Raw genomic sequence first — 25,036 nt, forward strand, 5'->3', positions numbered from 1 at the left:
AATGGATAGGTGATTAATGGCAGTTCAGTGGACTCTATTCTTCATCTTTTCCTCATGTCTGCAGGCTTTAGCAAAGAGCCTTTTGTTTATGCTGTCCAGGGCCTTATTGTTAATAGGGGACTGTGGAGGATGTGGTTTGATGCAGCTTTGCAAGTATTGCAGATAAAAGACTGAGTGCATTCTACGGGCTTGGAGTTTGAGAGTTCAAGTTTCCTTGTTATGATGTAACTATTTCATGATAATTGTTATGCACCCACGTTATTATCCTGAAAGAACAGTAACCTTTTTGCTCTCTCTCCCTGTGATTTCTTGTTTTGTTTTCTGATTTCCCTCCTGTGTGTTTTACTCGGAATAGTTAACACTAGTCTATGTGTGAGGTTTTTTATATGTAGTAGCGTTCTTTCCTCTTCAACACCAAGCCCTGTCTTTCAATCCCATAGAACAATATCAGATATTAAGTGCTACTTTGTAAGTCTAGCCGAAGTATCGAATCCATGAAGAGGGGAATCTATTTGCATATATTTTTTACAACAAGTTACCGGCAGGTTCGCATTAACTCGGTCAGTACTTAACTTTCACAGTTTCCAGAAAATATCACCTCCATATAAATTTCCCATGTGTGAGTGCCTGCTCGCTGGTGTCTTTTTAACACTGCATACTAAAAGGAAAGTGTGATGTGCTCTATAATTCTGAATGTATTCAAGGGGAGGAGGAGCATTATGGCTCATTGGTCGTGGTCCCTACCTTTGGGTCAGATGTGTTTGATAATTTATCTGATGATTAAAAGTAGCTACCAAGGAAAGATGTTGTCTCTCAAACCTCCATAAAATGGTTAGAGCTACATTTTATTGAATAGTGCCTCTATAAGGTTTAAGCTGTTCTTGTTAATCAAAGCTTTTAGTTAAAATGATAGGCCAAAGGGAATTTAAAATCCAAGTGTTTCTCACAGGCTGCTTCTAGAATGAGAGATGCCAATAGATACATAGATATTGGGAAGATACAAGATGGGAGTATGGACCGGTAGGCGATGTTGCAATTTCTGTATAATATTTTCCTTTATGATATTTAGGATTACGCTCTATTGCTTATCATTAAGCACGTTGGGTGGAACGTGTGAATTTTATGGCATTATCTAAGTGACACACTGTTAATATTTTTAATAAAAGGAGTAATGGTTCTTGTCTTGAATGGTTAAGTCTGTAGCTGTAGTTGGTGTACGCTGTTCATATTTGAGGTGTTTTTTTGCTTGTGGACAAATGGTATTTTGCATACTAACGCTTGGATGTGTATTACAGCATTAACAAGATAGAGTAGGAGTTTTTAGGCCCTTCAGCTCATTGGATCTACACTAGTCGTCAAGCAACTCTTGGGGGTTCCCATTTTTGCAACCCTTTTAGGTAGTAAGTCCCAGATTGAGCAAAGTTTTTTTTTCCTCAAAAGAAAGGTTTCTCTCTATCCAAATTAGAGTGGTGCTGGAAAAGCACAGCAGGTCAGGAAACATTCGAGGAGCAAGAAAATCAACATTTTGGGCAAAAGCCCTTCATCAGGAATGAAGGCAGGAAGCCTCTGGGTGGAGGGCTAAGTGGGGATTGAGGTGGGATGAAGGTGATAGGTCAGAGAGGAGGGTGGAGTGGATAGGTGGAAAGGAAGATTGGCAGGTAGGACAGGTCATGGGGATGGTGCTGAGCTGGAAGGTTGGAACTGAAGTAAGGTGGGGGAGAGGGGAAATGAGGAAACTGGTGAAGTCCACATTGATGCCATGGGGTTGAAGTGTTCCAAGGTGGAAGGTGAGGTGTTCTTCCTCCAGGCGTTGGGTGGTGAGGAAGAGGCAGTAGAGGAGGCTCAGGAACTGCATGTCCTCAGCAGAGTGGGAGGGAGAGTTGAAATGTTGGGCCATGGGGTGGTGGGTTTGGTTGGTGCAGGTGTCCCGGAGATGTTCCCTAAAGCGCTCTGCGAGAAGGCGTCCAGTCTTCCCAGAGTAGAGGAGACAACGTCGGGATTAACGGATACAGTAAATGACATTTGGTGAATGTGCAGGTGAAATGTTGATGGATGTGGAAGGCTCCTTTGGGGCCTTGGATGAAGGTGAGGGGGGAGGTGTGGGCGCAGGTTTTGCAATTCCTGCAGTGGCAGGGGAAGGTGCTAGGAGGGGAGGGTGGGCTGTTGGGGATTGTGGGCCTGACCAGGTAGTCACAGTGGAACGGTCTTTGCAGAAAGGGATGGGGAGGGAAATCCATCCCTGCTGGCGGGGTCCGTTTAGAGGTGGCAGAAATGTCGGCAGATGATGTGGTTTATGCAAAGGTTGGTAAGGTGGAAGGTGAGCGCCGGGGGGTTCTGTTCTTATTACAGTTGGAGCGGTGGGGTTTGAGGGTGGAGGTGCAGGATGTGGATGAGATGTGTTGGAGGGCATTGGCAACCACGTGGAAATTGCAGTCTTTATAGAAGGAGGCCATTGGTGGTCCATTTAGACCACATCAACTGCGTTATCCTTATCAACACGCCTAAGCCACCTCATTGAAAAAGTCCATCAAATTTGTTCGACATGATCTCCCCCTGACAAAGCTGTGATAACTATCATTGATTAATCCTTGTTCCTCCAAGCAGAGATGAATCTGCTCCTCAGAATTTTTTCTAATATTTTCCCTATGACTGATTGACTTGTAGTTTCCTGGTTTATCCCTATCAGGCTTCTTGAATAATGGTACCAACTTTAGCTTTCCTCCATGTTCTCTTGCACCCCTCGTGTGGTTAGCTCATTTAGCTGGATGGCTGTTTTGTGTTTCAGAGTGATGTTAATGGTGTGGGTTCAATTGTCAAGCCAGCTGAGGTTATCAATCTGTCCCTGTGGCTGAGGCATGGTGGCCCTCAGATTAATCCACTATCAGCCTTCTCTCTCTATTGAGAGAACAGTCCCTGATGGTCCAGTAGGACAATGTCAATTTTAACTTTACATTTTAAATGCTTACCTTTGGTATGCGTTATTTATAGCACAGAAACAGGCCATTCAGCATAACTGGTCCAGGCCAGTATTGATGCTGTCCTCTTTCCATGTCTTTACCCAATTACATTAATGTATTTTCCTATTCCAGTCTTCCTCTGTGCTTAACTAACTTCTCCTTAAATGCATCTATGCTGCTCACCTCAAACCCATTCTCTTCATTGAGTAAATAAGCTTCTTTGGAATTTCCTATTTGATTTATTGTTCGCAGTTTTATATTTGTGATCTCTAGTTCTTGATCACAAGTGGAAACATCCTTTCCGTATCAACCCTTTATCTCTCTCATCTGCTCTTTTCTCAATAGACAAGCCCCAGCCATAGAGACCATAGAATCCCGACAGTGTGGAAACAGGCCATTTGGCCCAACAAGACCACAGTGACCCTCCAAAGAGCATCCCACCCAGACCTATTCCCCTACCCTAACCATGTTATCTATCATTTCTCATGCACAACTCACCTAACCTACTCATCCCTGTAAACACTCTGGGTAATTTAGCATGGCCAATCCACCTAACCTGCACATCTTTGGACTGTGGAAGGAAACCAGAGCACCTGGCGGAAACCCACACAGACACTGGGAGAACATGCAAACAAAATAGGAGAAGATGGTTTTGATCCATTGATCTCTGGGTTATGGGGCCAGCATGCTCCCACTGTGCGGCAGGTTCAATGATTTTCAATAATCATTGCCATTGGAAACCAAAGGGTGACAGATTCTGCCTTATCAGACACTGTCATGGCCTGGCATACGTGTGGCGTGAATGAGGGCTTGTCACTTGTCAGCTCAAACCTGGGGATATCGTCCATCGCTGCCTCGTAGAGATCTACAACGCAGAAGTTAAAAATCACACAACACCAGGTTATAGTCCAACGGGTTTAATTGGAAACACTAGCTTTTGGAGCGACGCTTCTTCATCAGGTGATCATCAACCACCCGATGAAGGAGCAGCGCTCCAAAAGCGAGTGCTTCCAATTAAACCTGCTGGACTATAACCTGGTGTTGTGTGATTGTTAACTTTGTACACCCCAGTCCAACACCGGCATCTTCAAATTACAACACAGAAAAAGACCCTTCAGCCTATCCAGTCTACAGTGTTGAAAAACAAATACCTAACTATCCTAATCCATTTCCCAGCCTTTGACCAAGTGCATTTCTAAATACTGCAGTAATTAAATATTATGAAGGCTTCTGCCTCCACACCTTTCCAGGCAATGAGTTCCTGATTCCCACCATCAGCTGAGTGAAATTACTTTTTCTCACATCACCTTGAAACCTTCTGTCCTTTACCTTCATTTATGCCCACATTGATCACTCTACCAAGGGGAAAGAGTTCCTTCCTGTCTTCCTTGAATGTGCCCTCATAATCTTACGCAAAACCATCTTCTCTATTCTAAGGAAAATAACCTCACTTATCCAATCTGTCTTCGTAACTAAAATTCTCCAATCCAGGTAATATTTCTCACCTCTGCTGAAGTGTCACTTGAATTGTTAATTCTGATTTCTCTCCACAGAAGCTGCCAGACTTGCTGAGCTTTTCAAGCACTTTCTGTTTCTGTTGTCTTCTTAACCACTTTATCTCCCTGTCCTGCTACCTTAAGGGACCAGTGTACCTGCACACCCTGTTCCCTTTGATCCTCAGGGTACTACCATTCATCATGGATTCCTCGCCTTGTTTGTCCTGCCCCAGAGCATCACCTCACTCTAATCCAGATTGAATTCCATTTGCCACTGAGCAGCCCATCTATGTCCTCTTGTAATCTAAGACCATCCTCATGGTTTACCACCTCACCAAGTTTTGTATCACCTTTTCAGATAAGTGTATCCTCGGCATTCTTATGTCATTGTCATGAATCTTTTCTGCACTTTCTTTGGTGCTTATTGCCTTTTTGTATGACGGAGATCAGAGCTATTCACAGTCCTCCAAGTGTGGTGTACCAAGGTTCTTTACTTATTTTACATCACTTTCTCCTTTTCAGTTTTATTTTTATAGTGCTTTGTTTGCTGTTTTTTAAATGGTCTTCTAATTTTGTATCTCTCCAATGATCTGATGTGGTAGATCTCTATTGAGAATTTACAAGTGAATATTCTCTCTCCTTCCCTAGATCTGGGCCACTGAGATTAATTAAATGTGGTACTCCTAGCCTTGCAAGAGACCACAGATTCAGCCAGGCACCTGTTTCAACTTTGAGGTACCTCTAATGCTTGCTAATTTGCAGCATGAAATAACACCAATTCACCAATTTGTTTGTGTGATCCTGTTAAATTTGTTTGTTTCTGCTTGAGGTCTATATTGGTGGGGTTGGCCACACAATCGCAAATGAACTCCATACTGTTAGAGCATCATAAACAAAGGAATATTTTGCATTTATTTTGCACATAACCTCATGATGATTCTAAATTCTTCATAGGCAGTGAACTGTTTTCAGAGCACAGTCTTTGTTTTAAAACACCAGTGATTACACTGTATTGTGTGATGATTGTGAAAAGCTTCAAGTTACTGAATGTCATTCTTTCTTTAAATAAATATGGGAACCATTTTGCACACAGTGATGAGGTAAATGATGACAGCATCTATATATTTGGTAGGCTTGGCTCATTGATGAATATTGATCAGGGGAATTAGTACTTAACCGCTCATCTTCAAGTCAAGAGGGTGGTGCTGGAAAAGCACAGCAGGTCAGGCAGCATCCAAGGAGCAGGATAATCGATGTTTTGGGCAAAAGCCCTTCATAGAAATTCCTGAGGAAAGGCTTTTGCTCGGAATGTTGATTCCCCTGTTCCTCGGTTGCTGCCTGACTGGCTGTGCTTTTCCAGCACCACCCTCTTGACTTGAAGATGAGTGGTTAGTACTAATTTCCCTGGTCAATAATCTCTAGCATCTGCAGTCCTCCCTTTCGCCACTCATCTTCAAGTTCCATTGAGACTTCTGATGCTCAGCAGAGCAGGCATTCAGGGCATTAATTTCTATCTTGTGAAAAATAGGGCCTTGGCAGTGCCATGTTCTCTTTGTGCTACGTTGGAATGGCAGCCTGGGTAAGATACTCAGGTCCTGAATGAAGATTTGAATCTGAGACCTACTGACTCATTGTAGATACTTTAACGTTCTGTGCTTTTGTGGCTCTAACTTGGGAGTATAGCTATTGAGTCAAGTTGAGGTAACCACATGGTCATCCCACTCCAAGTGAACAAGTATCGTAGCCATTGATAGAAAAGACCAAGAATGAAACTGAAATAGACATTCCTGAACTTGAATTACTACAAGGTTCCTATTGAAGTGACTGGTCATCCTACGTAAAAAGCAGAAGTGAAGTACATTTATGCTGAAGAATTGAAATCCATTTGTCTTCAGGCAACTTTCTGACCAGAACACACACGTCGATATGATTCATTTAGTATTCAGTTACCTGTAATACTTGAAACTTTCTTTCATTGTTTAACATCTATTTGAACTTCAGTGACATTGGCAATGGAAAGAAAAATTTGCAATTCCATGGTACTTTTCATTACTTCAGTTCCTGTTCAGGTGAAAGGCAAGACTGGTAGGTGTACAGAATGCTGGGTGATGAGAGAAATTGAAGTTTTGGTTAAGAAAAAGAAGGAACCATATGTCACGTATACGCACAGAGATTGACTGAATCCTGAGAAGAATATAAAGGCAGTAGGAATATGGTTAAGAGGGAAATCAGAAGGGCAAAGAGGGGACATGAGCTAGCTTTGGCAAATAGGGCTAAGGAAAATCCAAAGGGATTTTATAAACACATTTAAGGACAAAAGGGTAATTAGAGAGAGAATAGGGGCCCCTGAAAGATCAACAAGGCAGCCTATGTGGAGCCGCAGGGGATGGGGGAGATACTAAATGTGTATTTTGTATCAGTATTTACTGTGGAGAAGGGCATGGAAGATATAGAATGTGGGGAAATAGATGGTGACATCTCGAAGAATGTCTGTGTTACAGAGGAGGAGGTGCTGGAAGTCTTAAAATGCATGAAAGTGGATAAATCCCCTTTACCTGATCAAGTGTATCTTAGAACTCTGAGGGAAGCTGGGGAAGTGATTGTAGGGCCTCTTGCTGAGATATTTGTATCATTGACAGTCACAGGTGAGGTGCCGGAAGACTGGAGGTTGGCTAACGTGCTGCCACTGTTTAAGAAAGGTGTTAAGGATATGCCAGAGAACTATAGACCGGTGAGCCTAACATTCGTGGTCGACAAGTTGTTGGAGAGAATCCTGAGGGATGGGATTAACGTGTATTTGGAAAGGCAAGGACTGATTAGGGATAGTCAACATGGCTTTGTGTGTGGGAAATCATGTCTCAAACTTGATTTGAGTTTTTTTTTAAAGACGTAACAAAGAGGATTGATGAGGGTAGAGCAGTGAATGTAATATTTATGGACTTCAGTAAACTGTTCGACAAGGTTCCTCATGGTAGACTAGTTAGCATAGTTAGATCTCATGGAATACAGGGAGAACTAGCCATTTGGATACAGAACTGGATCGAAGGTAGAAGACAGAGAATGGTGGTGGAGGGTTTTTTTCAGCCTGGAGGCCTGACACAAGGAGTGGTGTGCCACAAGAATTGGTGCTGGATCCACTGCTTTTTGTCATTTATATAAATGATTTTGAATGTTAACATAGGAGGCATAGTTAATAAGTTTGCAGATGACAACAAGATTGGAGGTGTAATGGTCAGCGAAGAAGGTTACCTCAGATTACAATGGGATCTTGATTAGCTGGGCCAATGGGCTGAAGAGTGGCCGATGGAATTTAATTTAGATAAATGTGAGGTGCTGTGTTTTGGCAAGACAAATCTTAGCAGGGCTTGTACACTTAATGGTAAGGTCTTAGGGAGTGTTGCTGAACAAAGCGACCTTGGTGTGCAGGTTCATAATTGCTTGAAAGTGATGTCTCAGGTGGATAGGATAGTGAAGAAGGTGTTGGTATGCTTTCCTTTATTGGGCAGTACATTGAGTACAGGAGTTGGGAGGTCATGTTGCAGCTGTACAAGACATTGATCAGGCCACCTTTGGAATATTGTGTGCAGTTTTGGTCTCCCTTCTATTTGAACGATGTAGTGAAACTTGAAAGGGGTTCAGAAAAGATTTACAAGGATGCTGCCAGGTTTGTAGAATCTGAGCTACAGGGAGAGGCTGAATAGGCTAGTGTGGTATACGTGTGGAATGAGCTGCCAGAGGGAGTGGTGGCGGCTGGTACAGTTGCAACATTTAAAAGGCATCTGGATGAGTATATGAATGGGAAGGGTTTAGAGTAATATTGGCTAAGTGCTGGCAAATGGATATCTGTTGGCATGGATGAGTTGGACCGAAGGGTCTGTTTCCGTGCTGTATATCTCTCTGGCTCTTTTAAAATAAAATCCTGAAATGTTTTACAACCAATGAAGCATTTGTGTAGTATATAAATCATAGCAAATGATTTGCACACAGCATTTCCCACACACAGTAATGAGTTGAAATTGTTGCACGTGCTACTCTGGTTGCTGACTGGGAATGGCAGATTGACCTGGAATGGTTTGTATATGTACATGTATTAAGCTGAAGCAGTAGGCAATTCACTTCCTAGACCTTGCTCTGCCTTTTGATAAGATTGTGGCTGATCTGATTGTGGACTCAGTGTCACCTGTCTATTTTTTCTCTATCTCTTGATTCCCTTGCCAATCAGCAATCTCTGACTGATCATGACAGATAGTCTGGTTCTCTTGGGGTCTGCAACTGAATTTCTTTTGAAATTGAGTGAGACAGTTCTAACATACACAGTAGGTTTCCATGATCCATTCTTCTGACTAGCACTATTTAGTTAATTTGACAAGTCCCACTTCATGTATAAACTTTTTTTTTAATAACAGTAAATGTAACCTATCAAAATAATTCCATTTCAGAAGTGTTTACTCATTTAGTTTGATATTTCTCATAAGTGTGAGATGTCAAATATGACCAATTTGTGAAAAAGAATGTGGGTGAGTGGAAGATGGTATCAAACCTTGTGGGGAAGGTGGGGGCTCATTGGAAGGTGGGTAGTGAATTCAAGTTCTCAAGCTGATTGCTATTTAGCTTTTGCTTGGAATGTTCTCTTGTTCTCCTTCCCTGGACATGCAAACTGTTATTTACCTTTCTCGGAAGGCTTTCTAACGTTTATCAATTTAAATAATCTTTTTGCTTCTGTAACTTTCTGAAATATTCAACAGATATTTCAATTTGCAAGTGTCTTCACTACTCAAACAGTCCATGGAAAATGGTAACTTCAAGTATATATGCTGGTCATTTTCGTGTCCAAGAAATTCAACTCAACCAATTGACTTCCATATAGCGGTTGCTAGTTTAAAAATTATATAATTGATTGATCAGGTCATTGTGATACCCTGAAGATGTGAGAGGCACCAGATCAATGCAAGTTTGTTTTCTTAAATTGTGGATTCAAGATGTAAATTTACATCACTCTTTGAACTTAAGTTTTCAATAAATGTGCTCTTACATTCTGGCAATTTTTTTGTGTAATGTATGAGTGAATAGAGTCACTTGTGGTACAGAAGGAAGCCAATTTGTTCAGTAGTTTTTTTTAATGTTTATGAATCAGTATAGACACTCCTACAGTAGATTATTAGAACTGAAGCTGTTGCAGCTTCAAGTAAAAATAGTTCTTCTAGTTACCAGGATGAGCTGTTAAATATCTTATCAAATCAGGTTTAAAGCAATAACTTCTACCAACTAGGTTTCTTAATAAGCACAATCCTAAGTTATTCAATGGAGATGCAGTAATTGGTTGATATCACAGTCAGTAATAATTCAAATGCTAATCCCTCTAAATATCCCAAAGTGCGTGCACATACATATGCACACTCTCTCTTCAGAAAAAGAGATCAGAAAGATTTCTCCAGCAGAGATTAGTAACTGTAACAATAGCAAAGGAGGTAGTTTGAAGACAAAAGGATAAAGTGTAGGATGTTCCAGAGTCTGTTGCTGTGATGTCCTGGCAGGTGTGGTCAACTCGCTAATCATACATTGCTGCCGCTGCCGGTTTTCAGATACAGCTTGCTCAAGAAATATAATTTTGAGATTTTTCTTAATCACTTCTTTCAAACGAAGAAATATATTTCACTTCCATGAGAAGGTTTTCTTTTCAGAAATGAGAAATCTATTGGACAGCTTGTTCTTATCAGTCTTTCCTCCAAGTCAGTTTGCTTTTCGCAGGCTATTGTCCAACTGAATTATGTAAAACAAGCACCTCTCTAAGTTTATCACTGTTAAAGTAAACCCACAACAGCTATCTACTGCAAAGCAGACCATTATTACCAATCAATTGATTTAACAGAATCCTTAAGTAAAACCTCCAGTGCCCTTCGTGAATTTGCAGTGATATATTTTAAAAACTAAACCCAGTTAATTCCACTAAAGAAATAAGTTTTGACGGATTGAGGAAAATAAATTTAAGTCATCCAAACAAAATTAAATGTAGTCTCATTATGAAGACACTATTTGCCAGAAGCAGCATGATCCAGTGTGTGAGCTTAGCATGCCACACTCCAATGTCTCCCAGAAGTCTAATTGGCACTGTTATTTTTTCATTCATTCTTGAGACATGGGCATTGTTATTACCTAACCCTAATTACCCTTGGAAAGGTAGCCATAATGCAATTTCTTGAACGGCTGCACTTTTCAGGCCCTATTCAGAAGGAGTTCTCTGGTTATTGCCCAGTGTCTGTGAAGTAACTGTACTTGGCTAGGATGGTGAGTGACTAGGAGATGAGCTTTCAATTGGTGCTGTTCCATGAATTGATGCCCTTATTCTTGTACGTGGAGAAGCTGCAAGTTTGATCTATGCTATTGAAGGAAAATTCCTAATTCAATTTGATGAGCCTGACGTCGGTGGTGGGCAAGTTGTTGGAGGGAATCCTGAGGGACAGGATGAACATGTGTTTAGAAAGGCAAGGAGTGATTAGGGATCGTCAACATGGCTTTGTATGTGGGAAATCATGTCTCTCAAACTTGAATGAGTTTTTTGAAGAAGTAATAAAGAGTATCGATGAGGGCAGAGTGGTTGTTGTGATATATATGGACTTCAGTAAGGCGTTTGTCAAGGTTCCCCATGGGAGACTGGTTAGCAAGATTAGATCTCATGGAATACAGGGAAAACTAGCCATTGGATACAGAACTGGCTCAAAGATAGAATAAAAGAGGGTGGTAGTGGAGGGTTGTTTTTCAGACTGGAGGCCTGTGACCAGTGGAGTGCTACAAGGATCGGTGCTGATTCCACTACTTTTCGTGATTTATCTAAATTATTTTGAAGTGAGCATAAGAGGTATAGTTAGTAAGTTTGCAGATGACACCAAAATTGGAGGTGTAGTGGACAGTAAAGAAGGTTACCTCGGACTACAACAGGATCTTGATCAGAGGGGCCAGTGAGCTGAGAAGTGGTAGATGGAGTTTAATTTTCAAAAAATGTGAAGTGCTGCACTTTGGGAAAGCAAATCTTAGCAGGACTTATACACTTAATGGTTAGGTCATAGGCAGTGTTGCTGAACAAAGAAACCTTGGAGTGCAGGTTCATAGCTCCTTGAATGTGGAGTCGCAGGTAGATAGGATAGTGAAGAAGGCGTTTGGTATGCTTTCCTTTATTGGTCAGAGTGTTGAGTACAGGCGTTGGGAGGTCATGTTGCGGCTGTGTAGGACATTGGTTAGGCCATTATTGGAATATTGCGTGCAATTCTGGTCTCCTTCCTATCGGAAAGATGTTGTGAAACTTGAAAGGGTTCAGAAAAGATTTACAAGGATGTTGCCAGGGTTGGAGGATTTGAGCTATAGAGAGGGGCTGAACAGGCTGGGACTGTTCTCCCTGGAGTGTCAGAGGCTGAGCGGTGACCTTCTTGAAGTTTATAAAATCTTGAGGGGCATGGCTAGGGTAAATAGGCAAAGTCTTTTCCCAGAGGTGAGGGAGTCCAGAACTAGAGGGTATAGGTTTAGGGTGCGAGGGGAAAGATATAAAAGAGACCTAAGGGGCCAATTTTTCACACAGAGGTGGCATGAGCTGCTAGAGGAAGTGGTGGAGACTAGTACGATTGCAACAGTTAAGAGGCATTTGCTTGGGTATATGAATAGGAGGGATATGGGCCGGGTGCTTATTCCAACAGTAGCCTAACCAAAACACTGTTGTGTTTTCAAGAAAAAGATATAGCTCTTGTGGCTAAAGGGATCAAGTGATATTGGGCAAGGGTAGGATCAAGGTATTGAGCTTGATAATCATTCATGATCATATTGAAAAATGGAGCAGGCTCAAGGGGTTGAATGGTCCACTTTTCCAATCTTCTATGTTGCAATATTTAAGTTCCAGTGTTTTGCACTTCCCTTTCTGCAACACAACACGTGAGCGAAAAAACAGGCAACTGACAACGTGAATTGCTTTGTTGCTTGACAGCTGGAGAAAGTTCAGTATTTGCTCCACTTCATCCCTCCCTTATTCTCCTTTTGCTGCAACCAGTTCTTTCCAATGAGTGTTTCTCACTGTTGGGACACACTTCAGTCAATTGAATGCATCCTTGTGATATTTTAGCAATTTTAGAGCTAAATATTTATGTAATTTTCCAAAAGATAACCAGAGTAAGCATAGCTTCCTTAAAGTTAGACTGAAGCTTCTAACAAATATTCTGACGGTCATATCAATACCTTAGTCAGCTCATAGTAGTCTGTCTACACTTGATGCCAGGCGCAGTTCACAACCTTGGAAGTCTGTACGTCTGCTGTTTGCGATTTTGAAGTGCTGAGTTGTGGTTCTTTTTTATGAATGACTTTGTGTCTGCATTGTGAAATGAGTAATATCTATAAAACGCAGCAGCAACTGTTTTAATAATGCAGATGCACAGTAGCTCCTGTGTTACAAGTTGAGGTTGTGGTGGAGTGCAATCACTGGTGCTGTATTGCTTTGCATATGCAGGATTGATCACTATCTGTGGCTATGTATCGGTGTACAATGTGGGCTTTTTCTATATGACTAATAATTCTTAGAAATCATCAGCAAAGACAACCAGTGAGTGAAACTCTTACATGCTTTAACCAAGGTGGCTTAGTGCTGAATCATTTCAGTACTGCAAATGCAATGTTTCTGTACAGATATGACTGAGGCCTCTTACAGTTCATCTGTTTGTAATTGCAACATATTTTTGTCAAAGTTGAAACTTTGTAGTGTGAACCAGGTCTTTCTTGTAAGACACATTCCTCCATGTGTCTTATTTGTCCTGTCAATAAGGTGTTTGTCAAATAGCTGATTTTGTGTCTCATGGTTCAAGAAAAGTTCAGGAACGGTGATTTAACGGATTTACAATCAAAGGTTAAACGGAAGTGTTAAATCCATTTCCACAGTCCCCAGTGCATATAAACTTGTCTATTTATCTCCAGTAACAGCCAGCACTTGTGCTTGTATGTTATGTCAGTAAACTGTGGGCTGTCTTCCCCTTCCTCTCCTCTTGCCTTCTTCCTGACCACTCATGCAGATGAAGGTCAGCAGCCTTAACCTAGATCCCCATTGACTCCACTAGTGACTGGCTCTCAGGAAGGCATGTAGCATTCATGACGTATACCATGCTGACATTCATAGCAGATGCAAACCTACTTTAGTGTCTTCTTTCCAGAACAAATTCGGCATATTTCTACAGCAAATGAATTAAGTGATGTAGAATCCCTTCCTGCAGATGGAGGCTATCTGATCCCCATCATCATCTGTTGAAGGTCCTATTAGTTCTAATCCTTGATCTTTGCTTAAACCTCTGCAAGTTAATCGATTTTAGAGTAGGTATCCAAATTCTATTTGAATTGACTTTAACCACCCTTTCAGGCAGTCCGTTCTAAATCATTTATAACCTGCAGTGTATTCTTTGATTGTTGACGAAATACTTTAAGTATATTTCCCCTGGTCAGAAGATGAGCAGCTGTACTCAGCTCAGATATTAGTGTTTTTTGTGCCTTTTAAACTTTTCAGTTCCAAAATAAATACCTTTCTTTTGTTCTGGTTATAAATGGACTTTGTTGTTAATTTGCCTAGTCATGCCATCCATGGGACGAATCTGCTTTACGGCAACTCATTGAGATTGTCCTAAGGTAAAAGGCAAAGAGTTATAGTTGAGGCTTCTTAACTGGTGGTTCATGGTTTTTGAGTTGTAGGTCAGGATGAGGTGTTTGATCAAAAACTAGGAAGGGTTTAATCTTGATGATATCTCTCATGATAAGTTATGGCAAAATAGGTGCTATTGTGTGTTGTAAGAGGACTGGTTGAGAAGTCAAAAATGGCACATTTTTATATTTAACTGTAATGAATGGATTTTCCTCTAAAGATGCCCTGTACTGAGGACAGGGTAACCAAGCTAATGTTCCACATCTGATCTTTGCGCAGATGTGAAACATTAGTTTGTCTTCCTCTATATACACTTTTTGCTTGACTTGCTGAGTATTCTCACGATTTTCTATTTGTTTTAGTTCCTGTCATTCAGATGTGTGTGCTGTTTCTGAGCATCTATAACCAGATCCTGGAAAATGGGTAAAGACTTGAATATGCATGGATTCAGATTCTTCCTAGATGTCCAACTCCCGGTTTAACAAAAAATGGGAGCTCGAGAAAGTCTAGCCAGTGTTTAGGATATTCAGGTGTAGGGCGTGAGATTCTCCCAAAATCAAAACACAGACATTTTGTAGATTGCACTTTGTGACATTTGATGGTAACTCAGCGGTTTTTGCATTAGAATTTGTGCATTACTAGGTAGTGAGCCAGTGCTATTAAACTGGGCTCATCAATTGCTTGCAGATTGAGTGAAAGTAATCTTTGGGTTCTTATATTTTGCCCCTTTGGAAGAGATAAAAGCCATGCAACCAACAAATTACACCTGCAAAATCTCTCTCTCGTGCGCTCTCTCTCTGCCCTTCTCCATCAGGAAGGGGTTATGCTGCCAGCCCAAAAGACATGGCGATGGCCAGGTAAAGTAACAAAAGATGTGCCTAGAGAACGTATAAATGAAAATAGCAGAAGTTGGTGTCAATTCAATGTATGGCTTGACCTGTAGGTTTTTATAAGCTGTTACTGTGGCACTTGCCAGGGGGGAGATCTTGTTTTTTGTCCTGCTCAGTTTTCGAGGTCAGATGGGGCACTCCGATCCGCAGCAATCTTAGAGCATATTGGTTTTATCTTAGAATCCCTGCAGTGTGGAAACAGACCATTTGGCTCAACAAGTCCACACCGACCCAGGTTCTTTCTGATTTTAAATTAGCTTGTTAAGAAATGTGTGGTGTGTTGGACATGTCCCAAGTCTTTAATTGGCTATTTTAAGTTTGCAATAATCCTGAAGATTTACTTTGCATTCCAGGAATCTAGACAGGGCGATGATGAATAGAACTTGACCTTGGAAACCCAAGGGCTCAGGAAGTTGTATGCTTCCCAGCAATTCAAATACATTTTGGTTTAAACAAAAATGTACTGACATGTCTTTGGTTTCCATTTTATTATTTACGTTCTTTCCCTAAAAGATAGGCAATTTGATCTTCATTTCCAGTCAATAATCTCACTGCCTCAATCCCAGCTTCAAAAACTTGGAAAGCTTTCTCTTTATTAAATTGTGTCTCTGCAACACCCAGAGAATGAATTCATGAATAATTTCCAAAGTGGGACCTTCAGCTTCAGTTTGGTAAACTTGCCATACTTCAACAGGTTAGCTAGCTCGCACAATTGATGTTTCGTTATTAAAGTACTGTTTGTTAGTTCTTCACATACAGTGTGTGAAGGAATAGAGAAGGTGACATTCTCTTTCTGATTTACATCTAAAGACATTTATCAACTGGATTCTGGGCAAGGAGCTTAGTTTAATAAACTTTCCGGAAGGTAACTGCGTATTTATATCCTCACAACAAGAAGCTGTGAAAGTCTTTGCATGAGGATTTGATCTATGATTCTTTAACACCGCCAGCAAACTTGCTGGTGTATGTTGACAGAGATACAATGAGTTGTGACATGCTACTTAGTTCAGCTTCACTTCCTAGGCTTGCTACTAAGAAGGGCAAGAGGAGCAAAACTCTGGGATTACCATCCATCTCCAAGTCGCTATTTGGCCAATAGTTTTCCTTCTTCATTGCTGGTCAAAATCCTGGAATCTGTGACTCAACTATGGGAGTTTTTCCAGTGAAACTGTCGATAACCACAGAACAAAACTCGGCTACTTTGGACAACTAGAGATGAGCAATGAATACAGCTTTCAGTGACAAAAAGTGTGGTACTGGAAAACCACAGCTGGTCAGGCAGCATCCAAGGAGCAGGAGAGTTGATGTTTCAAGCATAACTCTTCATCAGGAATGTGGGGGCTCCAAGGGGGCTGAGAGATAAATGCAAGGGGGGCGGGGGCTGGGGGGAAGGTAGCTAGGAATGCTAGGTAGTGGGGGGTGATGGTGATCGAGTCGTAGAGATGTACAACATGAAAACAGACCCTTCGGTCCAACTTGTCCATGCCGACCAGATATCCCAACCCAATCTAGTCCTAGCGGCCAGCACCCGGCCCATATCCCTCCAAACCCTTCCTATTCATATACCCATCCAGGTGTCTCTTAAATGTTGCAATTAGTCGGAGTGGAGAGTGGAGCGGATAGGTGGGACGGAAGTTGGACAGGTAGGACAATTCAAGAGGGTGGTGCTAAGTTGGAGGGTTGGATCTGGGTTGGGATAGGGGGGGAGGGGAGATGAGGAAGCTGTTGAAATCGACAGTGTGGATTATCCCAGATCCAACCCATCTGGCTTAAAATCTCCTGGTGAGAATTCACACCATTCTAAGCACGATAGTAAAGCATTTCTCTGCAGCTGTTTCCTCCTTGTGTGTATTTAGAAACTCATCTCTTTTCTAGTTGTTACTGAACTCTTGGGCTCTGGGGCAATGTTTCTGCTAAGAACTATGATGACCGTTTCTTTCACTGTAGTGTAACTCTTTTTAAAAACTCAAATATTTCAATTTGCTTGGTGTTTCATCGTGTTTTTAAAATCTGGATTTATTGTGAGATGTTTTTATCATGGTTGTACATTGCTGAAGGCTTTTTGGTTATTCCCTTGCCAATATTCAGAGGAGGAGGATGTCCTCCTGGGCATGCCTCAGTACAATAGTGTGATATAAGATGCCTCTGTCTTTCCAACATCCCAGATATCTCTTTGATATTTTCAAGTAGGATAAGGTGTGAACTTCAGGAGAAAGTGAGGACTGCAGATGCTGGAGATCAGAGCTGAAAATGTGTTGCTGGAAAAGCACAGCAGGTCAGGCAGCATCCAAGAAGCAGGAGAATCGACGTTTTGGGTATGAGCCCTTCTTCAGGAATCCTGAAGATTCCTGAAGAAGGGCTCATGCCCGAAACGTCGATTCTCCTGCTCCTTGGATGCTGCCTGACCTGCTGTGCTTTTCCAGCAACACATTTTCAGCTAAGGTGTGAACTTCAGTCAAGGAGCTGATGGTGTCTCTAATCTTGGTTTGAAAAGATTACAAATTCTGCTCTCACTTTCTATGTTAGACTTCAGATTGAGTGAAAAGTCGGGATTTGTTAGGAATTTGGGGCTCATTTTAGGTTGTGTGTATGTCCCCGTCAAGCCATATTTTACTTGTGATTGTTTTTGTTTGTCTTGCAGGCCACCAAGCAGTTTCTAGAAGAGATCAACAAGTGGACAACGCAACATGGTGTCTCTCCCCTGTCCTGGAACGCAGCAGTCAAATTTCTAATGGCCAGAAAATTTGACGTTTACCGTGCCATTGAACTATTCCACTCATACCGGGTAGGCTGACTTCTTATTGTTAATGGATTCTGAATTAGTGGTGCTGGAAGAGCGCAGCAGCTCCTCGGATGCTGCCTGAACTGCTGTGCTCTTCCAGCACCACTAATCCAGAATCTGGTTTCCAGCATCTGCAGTCATTGTTTTTACCAAGTTCTTCTTGTTTATGATTCTTGCAAGATTATGTAGGTTGTCAGCTTTTTGATCTCTCTGTGACATAACCTGGCTCTGTGGAATCCTTTTTTAAAAAAAATTATCCCATTACGACATGTATCTGTCAATATGTGTATTTGAGAGAGAAATGGATTTGTTTTGTGCACACTGAGCAATCTGCATGTGGGGAAAGGAGTGGATTATGATATCATCATCCTTGTTTTCTCGATTACTTGCATAATGGGTAACACTATTTTGCATTAATTTTGAGTGTTCTGCAGTTTATTTGTGCTGAACATCGACGTTCTTTGTTTCTGCATCATATGTTCCACTGAAGGGTTTATGGTTATGCAAATATGAAGCAGATAGATCGCATTCACCCAGTTCATTAGTTTTGCAAATAAATGATCAGCAAATATGTTCAAACAGAAAGAAGTTATACTGGCAACAAAAGTCCTTGAACCTTGACATCAGAAGGAACTAAATAATCTCAATTGGAGCCTTACTTCCTTACATGCATCTCAAAAGTGTACTTTCAAAAAGAAAAGTGAGGAAGTATTTTTTTTAAAGTTTTCTTTATTCTGTTGTTGTTCTTTGCTTAAAGTGTTAATATTTAAACAAATTAGGATGTTTCCCTGGGATTTTGTTTAAATGAGCTAAAGAGATGGGAGAGTGTTTAAATATCAGCAAGACTTACCTTTCCCTTCCTTCTGTTGGATTCTGTGCATGTTTTTAACCATCAAAATCACTGAAATCCTTGTACTGTAAACCTAAGGATATCTAGAATGGGGGAGAATAGAGCTGAGGTAGAGAGTTGTTATGAGAGTGAATGATGGAACAGGCTTGATAAACTATATATTGTCTATTCTTATTTCTTCGGTTCTTATCTTGAACAACTGTTCAAAATACAAGGGATGGGAGGGGTATAGTTTTGTTACTAACTTTTTACTGGTCCTTTGACACTAGTTGCTTTTTATATAGTGTCATATGGCATGGAAAGTTTGTGCTTCCTTCAGATTAATGCTGGTTTTTGAATATTCAGCTTCTCAAGTCCCCATAGCTATTAATTCCCATTTTCCCCACTTTGGTTCCATATTTCTTAATATTGTTAACTGACAAAAGTTCTCTTGTGTTCAGTTTTGTGATCCATGTTAAGGTTCTGTGAATTGTGATGACTTTTGGTGATGACTGTGGCAGCGGAACTTGGCTGGAATAAAACTTCCGGTGGAGGCAGCTCAATAACCAATTCTTGTGTGAATTTAAGGAGTTGAACTCTACCTGAGGAACTACCGAGTTTTGTAAAACCTTTACAGTGTCATGGAGTACCATGTATGTTAAGGGTACTTCCAGAAAATCTGTAGGATTGGTTATTGTTGGCTTGATAAAGTGTAATTTATGATTTCTGCTGAAGACAGTTTGCCTGTAAATTTGTGTTTCATTTATATTGGTTTTGGTTTGACTGTTAAAATAAAAGATGTAATAAGTGAAATGCTGCTAGTTGTTTTCCTTTGCTTGCTTAAGTTTGCTAAGTTTAGTTCTTTTAGGTTATTGGTCTATGTGGCGACCATGACAATAGTTACACACCTTTCCTTGTCAAAGCTGTGAAATCTCTCCTATACCACATTCATTCCTTTTCCTTCCTTCAACAGACATCAGTGTTTTTAAGACCAAACTTGGTGATACCTAATGGCTGGCTGTTTTCTCAGTTAGCTTGTCTCCTAGTTTGCTTAAACAAAAGTATCCCCATTTAACTCGGTTATTCTTTTGTGAGGGAGTCACCAGATGTGAGCGCGTTCAACATTTGAGGTTTCGAATAGATGAATAATTCTGTTTGGGACTGCAGCTTTTCAGTTGATAATTTTCTCATTTTTGTGTCTTTTCCATTTTATTTGTTTCTATCGCTGCTTAAGTAGAAGGCAGCAAAGGAAAACCATAAGGCGAGGGAAGGGGTATATTTCTTAAAGATAAATAATGCATGGCCACCGACAATTTGTTTATTACTGAACTTATTCAAGAAAAAGATATTGAGAAGGAACTGCTATTCACTCCATGTTGAGTTTTACTGACCTAGTTCGAAAGACTGCTGTACTTATCTATGTGTGCATTTGTTTGTGTGTGTCTCCTGTTTTCAGCTCCTTTTGGGATTCAAGCAATAGATGAAGACAAACTGCCTAAAGTCCAACTGGAGGGTATCCAAAAATTCAGATCCCACACAATAATTCATAAGCCATGTGCAAAGGACAAATTCTTTCCCACAGCTGTTGATTCCACTTCTACCCTGCTTTCGCCCTGAATAAAAACATAGTTGTGGATAGACTGGATTAGGTTGCTGCATTCTGTGCTAGCAATTAAAGGCACTCTAAGTCGTTGCTGCCAACTCGGAATTGGGAACACAACAAGTAATGCCAGACCAACCCTTGTCTTGTATTCTGATTAGAATTGCATTTAATGTGTTGTGCACTGTCCTCCATTCCATCTGTGGAAGCCAACCAACATTTCACTTGGCTTGTGTGCTGACGCACTCATGTAACTGTACAGCCTGAAAGTAATTTTGACTCATTTCTTCTCCAATGCCAAATGCAGCTTAAGGACTGTAATGTTTTGTTTGGCATATACCGTATATACCCACGCCTATGTCAATCTCATGTATATGTTGGACCCTTAATTTTGGCCAAAAATCTAGTATGTTTCATATAAGTCGACCCTCGTTTTTCAGGGTTTTTTTTCCTGACCATATATACATCCTTAAAGGTCATAAGTTGCACATTTTTGATTCAATACCTGTGTCATCACATGTTACGCACACCAGTATAAGCTCAATGCGATTTTCAAATCGTTAAATTTAGTGTTGATAACTATATATGCTGTGTGTGTGTGTATATATATTTCTGTGTAATATTTACATACACATACTTGACCTGTGCATGCAAATATAAAAGCATCTTATGGCAGCACTCAACCTTGTCTCCCTGCTGTTGCCTCATTTTCTTGGAAGTAGGTGTTGCATACAGTTGTGCTTTGAACATATTGTGAAACTCCCCCAAACTTCGCTGACAAAACGGCATTCCAAAGAAACCAGTATGCACCACCGTTTAAACTGAAAGTTATTGTAGTTACAGAGAAAAATAACAATAGCGTAGCTGGAAGGGAATTCTGTTTTTCTGAAAAACCTGTCCTAGCTTGGAGGAAAACAGCCACACAGCCAAAACATAAGTATGCAAACCGAGGAAAGCTGAACCAGTGGCCACAACCAGAAGAAAAGATTGCTGACTGGATAATTCAGTGTTGTCCAACTGGAAGCATACTGACTCGACAGTGTATAAGAATGCATGCCAAAAATGAAGCAAAAAAAAAATGGATTCAGTGATTTCAAAGCCAGAGCTGGATGGTACAGTAGGCTTATGAAAAGGTATGATCTAGTGCTTAGACAGAAAACCAAGATTGCCCAACACCTGCCAGCAGAACTTAACAACAAGGTTAATAGGGTCCATCGCTTTGTCGTCAGAACTTGGAAGGAAAATGGGTACAGGCTCGCATGCATCGGCAATATGGACGAAACTCCAATAAACTTTGATACGGCAGACAACAGAACTGTGGACAAGAGTGGAGCACCTGCAGTTTTTTTTTGTCTGTAACCAAGATTGGAGCAAAAACAGTTTTGGTTAAGACTACTGGCCATGAAAGGAGTTGATTCCCTGTGGTACTTGGTTGTATGGCAGATAGAACAAAATTAAAGCCTATGGTGATTTTTAAGTGGAAAACTCTGCCCAAACAGAAATTTCCCAAAGGCATTGTTGTCCTCATTCATTAAAAAGGGTGGATGGATGAAGGTGACTGCAAAACTTGGATTAGGGAGGCCTGGAATATGCAACCAGGTGGCCTTAGAAAGGAAAAAAAAAATGCTTCCTGGTTTGGGATATTTTCAGACCACACAGAGTAATAAGTGTTATCAGTGACCTTCGAGCTAACAATTCTGACATTGCAGTGATTCCTGGAGGCCATATGACCATGGTGCAGCCACTGGATGTTCGCATCAGTAGACCTTTTAAGGATTTAGTACGGAAGAAATGGGACACTTGGATGCAAGAAGGGGAAGAAAGCTTAGGGTGGCAATGTGTGCTCCATTACTTGCAACTGTATGAGAGTGAATTGTTGGGTCCTGGAAGGAGATGAAAACTGAAGTTATTGTGAAAGCCTTCAAAAAATGTGAAATTTCTAATGCTTTTGATGGTACAGAGGATGACTGTATGGTCAGATGGAAGTGATGACAAATCAATTGATGATCCCCTTGACAGTGCAGATGAAGATGATCCACACGACGATACGGTTGACCCATACAACTGAAATGAATTATTCTGTGGTGCAACCGATGAGAACAGTGAATTTGAAGGATTCTAATGGACTATTGCATTACTGGTAACTTATAGTTTTAAGCAGCTATTCCATAATATTTGTGATATACTGTGAGAAGAGTTTTTTGCTTTGAATATTAGTTTTTTAATGTAAAGTATTTATCGTATACTATTACTGTTTCATGCGGTCTTCTTTTAATAAAATACTATGAAACTATTTTTGTTTTTACTGTTCCTCTGTTTTAATTTCATGAATTGGGTGTTGTACAAATACCCCAGGTAGATAGCCTGACCACCTGCTGGTATGCCTATTAACGTTTGCACATATATACACACCTACATGCACATTACGGTACTGATAACTGGAAAACGGTACGACAGTACCGTTCTACCGTAGCACGCAGAATGGAGAGAGTTATTTTGCAGATTAATATTCAATAATAGCCATAATTCTTTTTCCTTTTGTTGTTTATGATTTTATATAGAGATCTAGCTCTTGTTTTTTTTTGATTCACTCATGCTAATCTTGAATTCCATCCCCTCAAACAATAACTCGTGTATAAGTCGACCCCCTAATTTCAGCCTGGAAAACAGTCTCCAAAACTCGACCTATACACAAGTACATACGGTAGTTCCCCACCTATACTTGTGCAATAGCATGTCACTTCATCACAGCTGCAATTATTTCACATGGACAACAAAGTGCCTTATTGTCAACTATGAATTGCATATTAAAATATTAAAATAAAATGCTGGATGTAGTCAGTCAATCAAGCGGCCTCAGTGAAGAGAGAAACGCCACTAACATTACTGGACTCCTGTCAGTTATCTGATTGTTCAGGTCCTTGCCTATCTTGTTAGGTGCATGTGCCTGATGTCTGTCCAGAAGCAGGTACAGTTTCCTAAATTGAATTGCCCTGGAAAGGACTTCACTCCCACCATAGATCGACAGTTTGTTTTTTGCATGGTGCTGGTGTTGAAGTGCAGGATAAGAAATTTGTCTTGTTTTGGAATTGGCATTTTGTGGAGTAGAATTATTGTATTAAATGCTTTTTAAAAATTATTTAAGTTCAACAAAAATAACTGATGCTGAATATAATATAGTTATAATCGTTATAATGGCGCAATATAACCAAGCCAACTATAGAGAGAAAAGACGCATGATCCTGTTGTGCGTAACTTTTATCACAGCTGAATTTGATCAAACCTGTTTTTCTTTTGTATACATCTGCGTTTACTGCCACCCCTACCTCCTCTTTTAAGTCTAAATCTCCCATTTATGAAACAGGTGGACAACTGTTAATCCAGAAACTCTAAGGAAGAATTATCTCTCCCTCACCTGCTGTTCCAATTCCTAAGGGAAGTGGGGAGAAGAGGGTGTGCTGAGGAAGGGGCAACAGCTACAGTTGCACAACTCAGAAATGAATAGCATGAGTTTCCTATCCCCGTGCATAATGATGACATTAGCACCATGTTCCAGTGCATTGACAAGAGCTGGTGTTTTTCATCAACTGCAGGAGTTGCACTCTCCGCTCATGAAGGTAACGTGCCTGTGATGCTGCAGGTAACTGCGTGTATCTGAAAACGCCAGCTTAATTGTTGCATTTCAGGTTTCTAGCACATGTGGTTTTCTCTGCTCAGGTGCAACTTGAATTCTGCCAAGATTATCAATTCAGGGATATGATGGGTAAGAAGGAAGCTGCAAACATCAGAGATAGATGCAGTGGACCCTAAATCTTATCCGTCAATTCTAGATGTGTTAGACTGTCTTTTTTAATGGAGAATGAGTTATGCATACATCTTAAAAAGGAAGAAAGGTACTTGCCATCACACTGTCTCAAACTTAGCAGGTAAAGTGTTGTTGAGAATATGAAAATGATAAACTGAAGTTTGCTTATTAGATGAAAGTCATAACAGTTGCTGATGTGTAGCTCTTTCATTCCCATTTTTCTAGATTATCTGCATTTATTGAGTGTCTAAATATGAAGATCCACTGTTGACAAGTAATTCAGACTTTTGTATCAAGAAGCCCCACAAATTAAATTGATGTGATCTTTGCAAAGCCAGAGTTGAAACACAGAATATACTTCACTTAAAAGAATTAGAGTCATAGAGTTTACAGGAAAGTACCTTGTCATTTGAAAATATATTTGTGGTAACGTACTTCACCGATTGGTTGCTGGGTAATGATTTGTAGAATATCATGGCGAGAGTGAACACTTTTTTTCTTGCAGTTTTATAGAGTAAATGAAATACCTTTGGTTTATTTCCAGGATACAAGGTTGAAAGAAGGGATTGTGAAGTTGAAACCACATGAAGAGCCTCTTAGGTCTGAACTGCTGAGTGGCAAATTCACCATCTTGGTAAGTTTGTGTTTTGTCTTTTCCTTTATGATTTTCTAACTTGGTGGTGGTTGAGAGCACCATAAACAGGAAATGTTATCCTTCGCTGTATGTTTAGCATCTACAGTTCACCACATCGTGAAATAAGCATTTATACATGGAATCATAGTTCCAGGGAACAGGGATCTAAATAGTACCCCAGAGGGACTTTTTGGCAGAAGTTTGAGGAGAAAGCTACTGACATTGTTCGGTTCTCCCTCCTTCCCAAGATCCACAAGCCTGACCACCCTGGCCGACCCATTTGTCTCACCATGCTCCTGCCCCACTGAACTCATCTCTACCTACCTCGACACAGTCCTATCCCCCCGAATCCAGGAACTCCCCACATACGTTCGAGACACCACCC

General features: G+C 40.7%; 1 protein-coding gene across 2 annotated transcripts in view; it reads left to right on the top strand.

Annotated features, from left to right (window-relative positions):
- ptpn9a (protein tyrosine phosphatase non-receptor type 9a) overlaps window positions 1-25,036 on the top strand; it is a 218,168-nt gene that overhangs the window by 55,989 nt on the left and 137,143 nt on the right. The window contains exons 1-3 of one of the 2 annotated variants that reach the window (XM_060853565.1): window positions 5,111-5,188; window positions 17,643-17,786; window positions 24,562-24,651. In XM_060853565.1, the coding sequence (XP_060709548.1) occupies window positions 17,733-17,786; window positions 24,562-24,651 (144 nt within the window). In that variant the 5' untranslated portion in view covers window positions 5,111-5,188; window positions 17,643-17,732. Of the gene's footprint in view, window positions 1-5,110; window positions 5,189-17,642; window positions 17,787-24,561; window positions 24,652-25,036 lie in introns of those variants that run through there. The other variant, XM_060853564.1, reaches the window with a different exon arrangement.

This window comes from Hemiscyllium ocellatum, chromosome 42 (genome assembly GCF_020745735.1).
Source record: "Hemiscyllium ocellatum isolate sHemOce1 chromosome 42, sHemOce1.pat.X.cur, whole genome shotgun sequence".
In the NCBI taxonomy this organism is placed as follows: Eukaryota; Metazoa; Chordata; class Chondrichthyes; order Orectolobiformes; family Hemiscylliidae; genus Hemiscyllium; species Hemiscyllium ocellatum.